General features: G+C 54.3%; 1 protein-coding gene across 6 annotated transcripts in view; it reads right to left on the reverse strand.

The window, feature by feature from the left end:
• Positions 1–915: 915 nt before the first annotated feature.
• Positions 916–13562, reverse strand: part of ARHGAP32 (Rho GTPase activating protein 32) — a 244107-nt gene continuing 231460 nt past the window's right edge. For all 6 annotated transcript variants that reach the window (XM_064732156.1, XM_064732155.1, XM_064732154.1 and 3 more), the window contains 6 exons: positions 13194–13395; positions 12281–12426; positions 11276–11350; positions 9857–10708; positions 8350–9218; positions 916–7294 (listed from right to left, as the gene is read on the reverse strand). In XM_064732156.1, coding sequence (XP_064588226.1) covers positions 5054–7294; positions 8350–9218; positions 9857–10708; positions 11276–11350; positions 12281–12426; positions 13194–13395 — 4385 coding nt within the window. In that variant the 3' untranslated portion in view covers positions 916–5053. The remainder of the gene's footprint in view (positions 7295–8349; positions 9219–9856; positions 10709–11275; positions 11351–12280; positions 12427–13193; positions 13396–13562) is intronic.

The following is a 13562-nucleotide window of genomic DNA, read 5'->3' on the forward strand; positions in this document are numbered from 1 at the left end:
AATCAAGATTTTTCTTTGCCAAATCAGCCTGGTCGTGTCCTGCCCTGTGAGGGCAGCTCTGGTGTCCTCCCATGAGGTCCCTGTGGCACAGCCTCTGCTCCTGGCTCTGGAAGAGCAGGAATTCCTGGCTCAGGCAGAAGGGGGGGCTGCTGGGTTTGCTGGTGGGACCTTACAAGGACAGCAGCACCAAGTCTGGATGAGCATTAATAAGCAGATCTGGACTGAAGTGAGGTTTGAGAGCAGACGAGGCAAAGATTTCCAAGGGCCCTAATGCAGCCCCTGTGCAGTCCCACAAAGCCTTGGGCAGAGCTGGGCTGCACAGCAGGAGCCACCCCACGGGTCATGAGCAGTGGGGTCACCTGTCCTCCATGCAGAGAAGGATCAGGCTGCTCCTATTTCTGGCAGCAGGTCTACACTCAGTATTATTTACTGGATGAAAGAACTGTGAGAGATCCTTCTTAGAGTGTTAAAAATGTTTGAAATTTGCTTCCTTTAATCATCTTTTTGCTATTAATTAACTATGAGCAGTATTACTGTGGTGCCCAGAATCCCTCCCAGCCAACTCTGAGGTGGCCTGTGCCATCTGTTTGTCCTGACTGCATCTGCCCTGTGCCTTCACTGCCAGGGCCAGGCTGTTTCTGCTTGTGCTGTCGTGCTGGGTGAGAGGAAAGGGACACTCAAACAGCCCAGGCAGGTTTATTTATGGTTAGGAAGCAGCAATGGGCACAGGTGCAATGGCACACATAAGCCCAAGCCTTGGCATGGGAATTCAAAGTCACCTCCTTCCTCCTTAGCTGCCTGCCAGCATCCCTCCCTCCAAGGCACGGCCCCAAGCTGCCTCTTCCTGTTTTGTGTTTTAAGTATGCTGTTAATTAACGAGGCAGAGAGGAAAAAATACACACAGGCACACCTGAGTAGTTTTTAACCTGGCTTGATTAATGCTGTCAAGTTGCACATCTGAGTGTGAGCTCAGTGGGACTGTTGCTTTTGTTTAATACCACAAGACACCTCAGTCTGGATTGTTGCATTACAGTACAAATAAAAAACAGAAACAAAACCACATCTGCATCATACAAGGTGAGAAGAATATGAGAATTCTAAATATTTACAGAGAAGGTCAAGTGGGGAACCACAAAAAATATTTACATAAAAATACATGAGCTTGTCAGCATATACATTTTACACCAGTTCACAAAAAAAGACACTCTATAAATTAAAGTGAAGGGAACTCCAAAGGTAACCCAAGACTTTCTGGGATGTTTCTCTCATGCGGCTCAGGGAAAGAAAAATCAAGTCTTCTACAGCAGGAAAATGAACGGCAAAACAACCCTTTTTTCCCCTCCCTCCCCCCAGCTGGACAAGGCAGGGCTGTGCACACAGGAGGAGCGTGGTGCTGGCTCACACCACACCATGCCTCTCACAGGGATCTGGGCTCGGGGAACAGGAACGCGCCTAAGCCGCCACAACGAAAGGAGGGAAAACAACTTCTCACCCGGATTTCCTGACATGTAACACACCACTTGAGTCAATGCCCTGGCACCAGCCCGGGGCAGGGCAGAGCACACTTGAGGTTCTGTCCCTTCTCGGGTCAAAGAGGACCAGAACGTTTTCAAGTCGGTTTTGGTTTTGTGTAGCAACTTACTACCACTGTGCAATCCTCACTGATCCCCCAGCGGGGAGCAGGGGCGGGGATCACTGCAAAGACATAGGCACAAAGTTGTGGGGGTGTTCTCAGAGATGCATATGGATATCACCTGATTAGACTCTGCAAAAATCAGAAATTAATGCTTTACTTAAGACTTCATAGGGGCCAAGTCCTCATTACTCACCTATGACTGCACTCCCCTTCCCAAGGAAGGGCTCCTGCGGGTCACGTCCTGCTCCAAAGCAGAGGTGAAAATCCAGAGCTGGAGCAACTCCTGGAGCCTCATTCTGCATGCACTGGAGACCCTCTGCTGGAAACAGAGGGAGTGGCAGCTCCGGATGCAATAGTGTCCATGAGAGGGAACTGCTGAGGAACAGAGCTGCTGTCACCTCGTGGGGACGTGGTCAGGCAAGAATTACTGGGCCCAAGCACAACTGCACTTGATTAGAGGATTATTTGCGTTGCTGTCCCCCGCTCTCTCCACTCTGGGACACAGGACTGGGCTGTCATCGTCCTCCAGCTCACCCACCTGAGACTCCTGGTGTCACCTGCCTGCCTTGTTCTGATGCATGACACCCTTTCCAACCTCACCTATGAATTCTGGAGTTAATGAGGATGTAAAACTCTCTGTAGGACCAGCAGACTGAGCCCAGAGCAGGAGCAGGACTGCATAGTTCACTGTATGGCTTGGCAGGGTAGGATCATGCAGGATGCTGCTGAAGCTGTGGGCAGGAGGAACAACAAAGGAAAGGTTTTGGTCTGTGTTACCTGGGAAAAGCTGGTGCCTTCACCTTTCTGAATTCTGTACTGTGGCTCAGCAGTGCTGGACATGAGTTTGGGTTCTTGGAGAGCTCCCACCCTCAGACCACACCTGGCTGTGGCTGCACACCAAGGGGGAGGTGGCTGAGACTCTCTGCTCTCTCTGCTGTCCTCTTCCCCTCACTCCCAAAAGGATGTCTGCAGCAGCCCTCTGGGTTAGGGTACAGGTGTGCACTTCCAGAAGCCCTTTGGGAAAGGTGCTGAAGGGTTTGTTTCCAATGGGATGAGCTTTGCACCTGGCACTTCACACAATGCAGGGAGAGCAGCACAGCACTGAGGAGCAGAGGCTGTCAGGGATGGCACTTGGGCTCTACAGGGAGACAGTGGCTTCGAGCAGGAAAATCCAGAGGCTTTACAATTGCCAGGAGCTGGAGCAGCCCCTGTCAGTGGCAGGATAGTCCTGGCTGACGTAAGGCCCAGGCAGAGGGAGGGGAGGCTGAGGGCAGGGGGGAGTTAAGGCTTTCACAGAGAGAGAGGTTGGACCTGCAGCTCTCTTTACCTGAATCCCAAATAGCCTGAACCAAACACTTATCCCTGCTTCAACTGGAGACCTGGCAGGTAGCCAGGGGCTGAGGCTGGTCCTGGCACAACACAGCTCTGCTGGGGAGCACAGATAATCCAGCCTGGCTCCGAGGAACCAGGGCAGCTCAGCCTGGCCTGGCAGCTACTGCCAGTGGAGACAGGGTGGCTCACCCAGTGGTCCCTTTCTGTGCAGTTCTGTCAGTTTTCCTTAAAAGAAAACACTACAAAAAGCATTCCCTCACCAAAAACCCCAACCCCTCTACCTGGGAATTCTTCATGAGGAGATTGTGGTAACCTGGATCACAGTGCTGCTTTTTTCTCTTTTTCTTTCTTCTTTTTTTTCTTACTGCCTGATTTCATTCCGTAACATGTGAGAACTCTTCTAAACAAAATGCTTAAAACACCAGCATTGCACAATAAAATATATCCAGAAGGTAGTTACTGAAACAGCCCCAGACAAGGCTCCAAGGTTAAAAGAAGCAAAAAGCTACAGAGTAGTCAGCAACTAGAAGCAGGCTTTCCTTAGGATTTAAAAGTCCCAAAATAGCCACGAAACTTTTTGTTCAAAAAGCCCCACCTAAGCAGCTGTGTGCTAACTGCAGGACTTCCAGGTTTTTCATAAAAGATTAGAGATTTGAAACAGGTAGAGAAGTTCTTCAACCACACGGAACAGGAATGGCCTTGGAATTTATCAGTGAACATTTAAAAACTGCTAAATCTCAAGTATTGCTTGCAAGCCCTACCTAATGGAATGGATGTGCTTTATTTGTACAGGGGGTGTGAGTCCTGGGCAGTCTGAGAGGCAGCATGAGGGGCTGCCAGGCTGTTTTTACAATATCAAAGCTTTTCAACAGCTTGAACACCATTTTTGGTGTATTCTAGAGTGCACTGGCCTTCTGTTCCTACTCACTGAGTCCTGGAGGAACTGCACCTGGGCTCATCACTGCTCCCTGTGCGCACAACTCCACAGGGATCTCTGCCTAGCATGGAACTCAGAGGCTGCAGAGAGCTCCAGCTTAAGCTCAGCAGGAGCATTCCCTGATGGAATTGCTGCAGGACCTGGCCCAGGGCAGCTGCTCACGCAGACAACTTGTCACACACAGCTGGCAAGGAGGGCTCTGATTTATATAATCCTATAGACTTTTTTTTAAATCTAGTTTTTTAGTATTTTTTACAGTGAGATGACAAGAGTCTTGCCAGCCACAGGATGGAATGAGCTTATCTGGGCCACAGATAACCTTGCAGCAAAGAGGAAGGACTGGCACGGAATGTGTGTGCTGTTCCCAGCTCTGGGGGTTGGGTTTGGTGTAGTTTAGTGGTTTATTTCTTTTGGTGTGAGAAATGCAAACCTGTCCTACATGGCTCCTGCAGCTGGCCTCTGCTTACAACACAGAAATGTGAAGGAAATGGACTTCTTGTAGGCAGAAGCAGCTTGTTAATAAGCAAGAAATGTAACAAGTGTGTTGTGTTCTGAGCTGGCTTCAGAGCCTATTCCTTGGGCTTGAAATCAGAACAGGCCCCCACCCAGCTCAGAGCAGCTGCAGTGGGTGCAGCCGCAGGAGAGGCAGGGCCTCAGCAAGGAGAGGATCCCTGGGGAGCCCTGCCCAGCCCCACTCTCTCTGTGTAACTCCAAGGATCCTCCACGGCCCTTTCCTGGAGCCAGCTGGGATGGGCAGTTTGCAGCAGGATGGAGCTGCAGGCACAGTCCATCGTGCACAGCCCATCATGCATGGGACCCTGGGCGTGGGGAGCAGCAGCCAGTGTCACTTCTGGGAAGGGCAAACTCCTTCCCTCCCTGCCCCAACAGCGTCTGTGTCAGCCCTGCTCGGCCTCTGGCAACACCTGTGTGCCAACAGCCTGCCCTGTCCTCCCAGGTGGCTCAAAACTACATGAAAATCTATAGCTCTACTACATAAAAACAGTGAGTGGGGGCCAGGGGAGGGCTGAGGGGGCTTTGCTTTGCTCACTGGGGCCGGGTCGGGGAGTTTCTTACTGTCACTGAAAAAATAAAACAGTCCACTGTCCAGCAGAGGCTGCTTAGACTCTATCCCTCGTCCCCCCCAGAGCTCACTCGACGTGCACCTCAGTCTCGGGCCTCTGCAGACACAGCTCTGTGGGGAGGAAGGCTCCCTGCCCCAGCGCTGTGGCGTAAGTTCTGCTGTGCACGTGGGGGAAGCCAGGGGGCACGAAGCCCCCCGCTCCAGCATAGCCCCCTCTTTGGTGCTGAGGCAGGGTATGGTAATCCTCCAGATTATCGTACTGGGACACCACAGTCATCGTGCTTTGGCGCTTGCCCAGGGTTTGGTAGGGGTACAGCAGGGCAGAGTCCCTCTCCATGGGCTCGGGGTGCTCCCGCATCCGGAGGCTGTGGCTCCGCTCGGGCTTGGGCGGCGGCGCCACGGGAGGGGCGGCGTGTTCCTCCTCCTTGTAGCAGTCTCTGGAGTGCTTCTCCATGGACGCTCTGCCTCGGGGCCTCTCCAGGTCCGGCCTGTCCTCTGCCAGCCTCCCCTCCTTGTGGTTCAGCCTCAGGGTCTCCTGGCTGCCTGGGATGTACTTGCTGCCCGAGTGCTGGTAGCCCATGGGCTCAGAGGGCTCCGGGCCACCCTTGGGCCTGTACTCAGGGTAGGGGGGCCCATTTTTGGGTTCGGAAGGCTGCCTATGGTTGGCTTCCTGCTGCAAATACGTCCTGTGCTCGCTGCTGCTGCTGCCTGGTTCGTGCATCTTCCTGTTCCGGATGCTGCTCTGCTTCTGGGGCAAGGACGGCTTCTCGGGCTGCCCGTTCCCGTAGCCCCCGCCGTGATAGAGGGCTCGGTCCAGCTCAGGCTCCGCGTGCTGCCCGTAGTAACGCTCGTCCCCTTCGGGCGTGGCCGCCTTGGCCGGGTACCTGCCCTCCTTCCCTTCTGCCACCGTCAGCAGGCCGCTCTTGCCAGGATCCGATTTGCTGCGCAGGTGGACGGCATCCAGGCCCCCCAGCTCGTCCTGCAGCAGCGGGGCCACGTTGTCGTACTGGGACATGAGGGGCCCTTTGACCTTCTGGCGCGTGCGGCTCTCGCGGCGGATGGACTGCATGCGGTACTTCTCCATGTCCTCCAGGTCCCAGGACATGTACATGTGCTTGATGTCCGGGGCGGGGGGCACGTCCCTGCTCACGAAGCTGTGCTCTTTGCCCAGGTGGTTGATGAGCCCCGCCCGGGGGTAGGCGGCCAGGCTGGGGTAGCGGTACAGCCCCTTGCCCTGCAGCCGGGACACGTAGGGGCCGAACTCGCGGCTGGGCAGGCCGTGGAAGGGCCGGACCCGCACGGTGCTGTAGGGATCCAGGTCACAGAAACTCGCGTCGGCTGCGGCGTAGAAGGGGGAGCTGGAGGAGCTGGAGTAGGGACTGTAGCGATAATGGACCCGCCCGTTCTCAAAGTAAGGCTGGAGCTGCGTGACGTGGTAGTCGGAGTGGGGCTGATACGGCTTGTACTGGTAGAGGGGCCGCGGGCAGTACACGGGCTCGTCGTCCGGGGGCACCTCCGTGCGGGAGATGGGCACGGAGCGGATGGCGGCGGCGGCGGCCGGGCCGGGCACGTGCAGCGACTGCACCCTGCGGATGGTGGGGTACGGGGGGGCCTCCTCGGCGTAGCCGCTGCCCCGCAGCCCCACGGAGCTCACGGAGGACACGAAGTCGGTGCGGCTGCGGGGCTTGGGGTGCAGGCCCGCGGCAGAGCCCTTGCCCTGCGTGCCGTAGGAGCCGTAGCGCGCGCCCGCGGTGACGGGCGGCTCCGGGCGGGGCGGGTAGGGCTGGTGCTGCTCGGCCTTGCCGTGGTAGCCGTGGGCAGGGACGCTCTCGGGCCGGTACTGGTGCTTGGTGTGCAGGTAGCTGTCGGGCCCCGCGGGCTCGGGGAGGCTCTCTGCCTTGGGGTGCGGCACATACACCGGCTGCATGGACGAGTGCTTGGGAGGCGGCGGCGGTGGCGGCGGCAGCAGCGCCTCCTCCACGGAGGATGCCAGCATGGAGGAGGCCAGGAAGGAGTGGTAGTTGGAATTGTTGATGGCGTCCGTGTTGCTGGAGTGCATGGCCGCTGCAATCTTGCTCTCCAGCGTCCTCACGGGTGGCACGGGTGGGGTGAAGCCGTAGGAGGAGGGGGCAGGGACTGACTCGGAGCGCAGGTGCAGAGGGGGAGCCCTCGTGCTCTCCCGAGGCTTTTCCAAGTGGCTCTGGTGGCCTGCAGGCATGGAAGAGGAGCCACGGGCACTGGAACTGTTCTCGGAGACAAAGCCTGGCGTGGGCTCCGGAGGTTTTTCAGGTGTAGCTGTGCTCCACATCTGCAGGGAAGAAAGCAGACAAAGTTAGGGACAGGCAGCTTTTTCTCTGCTGTTCTGTAGTTAGAACATCCCAGACACTTGTACAGAGCAGCTCCATTCCAGCATATCTGTGCCTGGTTTCTGTTTGCTGGGGACTGACAGACATGTATGTTCCCTCTCTCAGCATGGGAAGGCATGATGATACTGGCAGTTTTTAGGGACCCATCACAACTGGTGTGTTCTGCAAATGCCAAACCAGAGGAAGGGAGGAGGTGGCCGTCTCCTCACGCATTACCCTCAGTGTTTCCTTAGGTGGTCTGCTTTTAAAAGTCTGATGTTAATGGTGAGCAGATCAAGAAGTGCAGTAAAGTAGAAATTCCTGACTCAAATGTGGCTGCAGGGCTTAGGATGCAGCCAGGTGTGTTTCACGGGCTGCGGGCTTTAGATTTCTGATGGAAATTTTTCAATCATGCACAAGCAATCTGACCTGCTTTGTTTAACAGAACCACTGAGTTTGGAAAAGACCTCTGAGACCATGGAGTCCTACCTGAGATCAGTCCCCCCTTGTCACCAGCCCAGAGCACTAAGTGTCATGTCCAGTTGTTCCTTGGACACCTCCAGTGATGTGGACTCCACGAGCTCCCTGGGCAGCCCCTTCCAGCACCTAATCACCCTTTCATGAAGAAATTGTTCCTGTTGCCCAACCTAAACCTCTCCTGGTGCAGCTTAAAACTGTATCCTCTCATCCTTTCGCTGACTGGACAAGAACCTAACCAGGATGCTGGAAGAGGACCCTTTCGGAGGATGCAAAAATTCTTCTTTCTGAGCATTCTGAACTATCAATCCCTCTGTCACCTGCTCCTGCAAACACTCTTTTCCTTAAAACCAAGAAGAGTGGGTATTCTCCTACAGGATGCTCCCTTAGGAAAGCAGCACAGGCTTTCCTGCAAGGCTGTGTCTGTGTTACACCCACGTCACTCCCAGTTTCCTGCAATTCCCCCCGTTGCCATTTGGATTTGGACCGACACTGCCAGTGCTCAGCATTTCAGAGGAGCTGCGCAGGGCACAGCACGTACCTGCCCCGAGCCGCTGGGTGCTTTGGCCGCTGGCACCTGTCCCACGGCTGCCTGGTGCTCCTGTCTCTGTGCCGGGGCCGTGGCCGCGCGCGGCGCGGGCGGGACGCTCACATCTGCCTGGGGGGCGGCCCCGGGCGGGGCACGGGGCTCTGGGCCCGGGAGGGTGCTCAGGTACGGCACCGCGGCCGGGGCGCCCTTGTCCCCAGCAGGAGCCACGGAGGGAGACGGCAGCTTGTCCTCGGCCGCGCAGGGAGCGTGCAGCTTGTCCCCAGCCAGGCCCGCGCGCAGGTGGGGCTGTTCCGCAGCCGGCTCCGTGCCGGGCAGCTCCCGCTCCGGCAGCGTCCCTGGGCCGTGCAGGGCCGCGTGCTCCCAGTCCCCCGCGTGGGCCGGGAAGGCCTCCTTGTCCCCCGCTCTGCTGAGGTGGAAGCTGGACTGCTCCTGCTCCGCATCCCTGCTGCCAGGCGTGTCCCCAGGCATGCCCGTGTGGAGAGGCGGGGGCTCTTGGCCTCCAGGTGCGCCGGGCGGGTGGTTCTGCTCCCCGGCCGTGCCTTGGCAGTCCTGCTCTAAAGGTGCCCCGGGCTGGAAGTGCAGGCGGTTCTCGGGCACAGCAGTGAACAGGTGGAGCTTGTCGGGAGCACCCGCAGAGAGATGGAGCTTTTCTAGAGCTGTGCCAGCTTCAGCCTCTCCATAATTTGTGCTTTCAGCATGAGCATCTCCTGGCCTTTTGTGGGACTGGGCGGATGCTTGCTGCGCGGACTCGGCTAACGCTAGGGCCAGCATGCGCGCTGCGTTTTTCGGAGGAGGAGGAGGGATAAGAGACACAGAACTGACGGGAACAGGATCCTGGGGGGAGTCGAGGGCAACTGCTCCTAATGGGGGGAAAATTGAGAGAGAGAGTGATTTTATGTTACCCAATAAGGAGAGTGACCTTAACGACTATTATAAAAAAATAGATGCTCTCCACACTTTCACAGTGGCAGTTCCTTCTGATGTGAAACACTTGTGTCTCACAGGTAAACGCTGCTCGACAGCACAGCAGTTCATCACAAAGAGGAAAAAACCCAAGAGATTGTCTAAAGGCTCCTCTTGCATTTCTAGAGGTAGGAAGGAGGTAGCAGAGAATGAGATACCCTTACACAATTTTGATCATAAGGTTTTAGGCGGAAAGGTCCCTTCTTCGAGTGTTGGCAGATTTTTAATTTAAAAAAGGAAAAGTCTTAGATGGTCTATTGGCTGAAATGATTGAGAAGGACATGCTAGAGATTTTCACGTATGAGAGGATGGGGAAAAAAAAGCAGAATATAAAGCATTATGGTAATTATCCAAGATTTGTGTGATGTAGGGAGAAGGCAGAGGTTAAGACTTTACTGATCTGCACAGCCCTGCAAGACACTCGTGACCAGAACTGACGGGCAATCCCCTCTCCTAAAGGCACGCAGAGGAGGACGGTTCTGAGAGCAGCTCCCCTTTGGAACTTAAAGAAAGAATGGAGGAAAATGCACTGTACCTGGCTGGGTGTGTCCACTGGGTACAGTCTTATTCTGACTGCTTGGCATGGCTCTCTCCCCTTCTTCTGGCAACTCTGCTTTGCAAGCAGTCACTAGCTGGGGATGCTGCAGCTCTTGGTGGGCTCCTTCCCCTGTTCCTGTTTCACTGTTTTTCAGGGGCAAGGACATCTGGGTTGGGGACCTGTTTGTGATCTCAGTGATGCCAATCTCTTTGCTCCAGCTGGAAGCAGAGGAGTTCCTGGATGTGGTGGGCACTCCTCCCACGGCCTCTGGCACACGGCTGGGTAGCACAAAGGACATTGGTTCTGTGCTCAGTGGTGGAGATTTGATGGGCTTTCGGGCTGTCTTGGGTGAGAAGCTGAGGGGTTTGCAGGCCTGCTCTTCTGTGGGGCTCAGGTCCAGCGTAAAGAAGGGACTCATCTTCTCCTGGAAAGGGGACACTGGCTCAGAGCTTGTGGCACTGCCTGGGGTCTGGGACTGGCTGCCTGATTCTAAATCCTTCTTGAGCAGGCTTGGCTTCTCCTTATTGATATCGACGGACTCCAGCAGGGAGGTGCTGCTGTCCAGGCACTCGGACTCCGCCTGCGGGGGGCTGCACTGGAAGGACATGGGGTCGAAGTCCAGGCTGGCGACGCCGATGTCCGGCGGGCTGAGGTCCACGTCCTCCGAGGAGCGGGGGGAGATGAGGGCAGGGACGTGGATGAGCCCCTCGTCGCCGTCGCTGTCGTCATGGGGCAGGTTGTCGTAGGAGTTGCAGCGGTTCATGTTCCCCAGGAGCTCCCCGTTGAAGGAGGCAGACAGGGCATCGCTGCTGGACCTGGGCCTTCTGGGCCGGAACAGTTTGGATTCACCTGCAAGTGAGGAGACACCATGATCAGTGACAAGAGCTCCTGCCCTGGGGGCCAGGCCCAGTCGGGGTGGGGGTGGTCAGAGCAGCCCTAGGGCAGAGAGAGGCTCCCCATGTGATCTCTGCACACAAAGTAACATCGTTGGCAGTGACTGCTTATTCCATTTGCTTAAACTCTGTTACAGCACTTGCCAGGCATGATTTAGTGTGAAACTAAGCTGTGAGCACAAGCAAAGACACTTTAAATGTGCTGAAGGCCTTTCTCAGAGAGCACTTTCCTCCACAATGCTGTTCTGTCAACCTTGAAATAGCAAGGGGAGGAGCCAAGGAATGAACATAGGCAGCATCAGCTACACCAAAGCAAGAGGTTTGCTTTTTTCAACCTCAAAAGCAGGAAAAGCCATGAAGAGCATTACTGTAAGATTCATCTGTGCTGGGAGCAGAAAGTTAACAAGTACAGCTTCCCCTGGAGCAGTGGAAAACCTGCCCTGTTGAATATCTACAGCCAGAGATGTCAAAGAGCCTCCCTTAATGCCCATTTCTTGGAAGTGCAGGTGGGATTTTGCCTTACCATCCACAGCATGCAGGGAGGTGAGGGACTCCTCGCTCTTGGCCGAGCGGAGCGTCCCGCTGTCTCCTCGTCCTCCTGAAGGAAGGAACCACACAGGCATCAGTTAGGAAAGGGGTTTCCATTTAGCTGGGTAACAGTGGCAGGAAAAACACAAATGCATTTCTAGCACCAACATCACTGTCCTGAGAGTAATCTTGTTTTGAAGGTGGGTTTCTGATTCTCATTTTACCTGGAAACAGTGACCAACCCAAGCGATGACTACTGCAGGTGACAGGATGGGAAACCATTTCCCACAAGCAAAATGCCTCAAAAAGAGGGAAGGAAGGAACATTTACAGACCCTGTTTTATGGGCACTAAACAAGGCATAAAACTATAAAACTGAAGTATAATTTCAGTCTCTGAGGACACAGTCCTGAAGGGCATCATAAGCGAGTGTGAAGGCTGTGAGGGTAAGAATTTAAAGATCAATCTTCAGAGATGAGGGGATAAAAGTTCTCCTGGGCCCATATTTTGGGATTTGTGATGTGTTTTACTGCAAAAACATGCTGTTGCTATTTTTAAGTTTGGAAAGAAAAAGCACATTATATATAGAAAAGGTTGAGAATTCCACCTACATATGCTGGCTGTGACTACAAAGGGTTGTTGGCTGCCTTCTCTGGGTACTCTGGTGCAGCTTTTGGAGGGAATGTGTTTGTGGGAAGGTGCCTTTCCCTCTTGTGAGAGCAGCAAGGGGAATGAGAACTGTATTCTCATTTCATAATGAGAGTGTCAGAAGGAATTATCCTGTGACTTGTGATAGCAGCAGCCATATCTTATCCTTCCAAAGCTGTTCCAAGCAAAGCACAGAGCTACAAGCCCTGGCAGGCTCCAGAGCTGCCCGAGATCCATTGGGAAAGAAGAGCTACTGGAGGTGTCATGCACGGCTTGGACGCTAGGAGGAGATAAAAGCCCACTGGAAACATCACTGCACTGCTGACACGCCGGGTTTTGGAAGGGGGCCTCACCTGCCAGGGCTATGGCTTTCATTTCCGAGGGCTCGCTGGGGTTGCGCTGCAGTTTGCGCTTGGACACGGAGGAGGATTTCCCCAGGTTGAAGAAGGAACGCCAGCTCCCCACTGGAGACTTCTTCATCTTGCTGGGAGGCCTTTTCCTGGGGAGAGAAAATGGAACACATGGATGGAGGGTAGGCTGCAGCTCAATCCTGGCTGCTTGTTATCAGCACTCTCTGCTTTCTGCACAGAAACTCCAGGTTTCTGCTTGGATCCTCCCTTTTTTCCCAGCTGAGGATGTTTCCTTTCTTCCAGCTCAGCCCTAAAGTCTTGCTGTGTAAATTCCCCCAAACTCCACAAAGCAGCTGCAGTGCAGGTGAGGAAAGGCTCTTCCTTGTCCAGTCCAGCAGCCAAGGGATGAATTTTCTGGAAGAAGCCCCAGTTCTCTGGGAAGCTGGGCAGCCATAAAGGTGTTCAAAAGCATCTCTCACTCCTGCTATAAAACCACCTTAGTTTCCTCCACTACCATATTTAATTTCCAGTGTCCTTGAGCCTGTCCAACTGCTCCATTTCAAGGGAACCTGGAATTGTGAAGAGCACTTAGTCCTGGAAAACCCCAACATCTGCAGGTGTTCACCCTGTTTACATTTCTGTGCGTGACTGGTCCAGGCATCTCTGCATCACAGACAACATGGATTTATACATTAAATAATATTCCTGGTGAAAACAAGAGGGAGTGGAGCACAAATTATTTGGCTAAACCAACACCACTGATATGAGCTGAATCCTCCCAGAGTCAAAAGCAGGTAGAAAACTGGCCACAATATTTACATATATAACAAGTCTCAAGTCAATATAAGCAAATTCCTGCTGTATTCAAAATAACACCATTATGACAACACAAGCTGGAGAGGAAACCTGTCTCTACCTTTCAGATGGGAAGTCAATGACTGTGTGGAATTTCCCCTGCAAAGCTGCTGGGCCTTCTCCCACTTCGATGTACTTGCTGTCTGCCACGATGGGAGAGTTGATCTGGGCCTGTGTCCGTGCCTGAGCCTCCTCCAGCGTGAGCAGCTTGGTGGAGGGGGAGGACACCAGCAGAGACTTGGGCCGGGATAAAGAGCTGTGCCCTGCAAGGGAAAACCACAGGCAACAGGGAGAGTCAGCACAGGCAGTGCAGAGATCAAAGCTCAGCTCTGTGTGTCTAGGGAGGTGCTGTGTTTTTCTGAACCTCTGTTATCCCAGCCATTGAAAGATGTGGACAAAATGTGATCACAATGTCACAGATATGTTGATG

Source organism: Zonotrichia leucophrys, chromosome 24, assembly GCF_028769735.1.
Source record: "Zonotrichia leucophrys gambelii isolate GWCS_2022_RI chromosome 24, RI_Zleu_2.0, whole genome shotgun sequence".
Lineage (NCBI taxonomy): Eukaryota > Metazoa > Chordata > Aves > Passeriformes > Passerellidae > Zonotrichia > Zonotrichia leucophrys.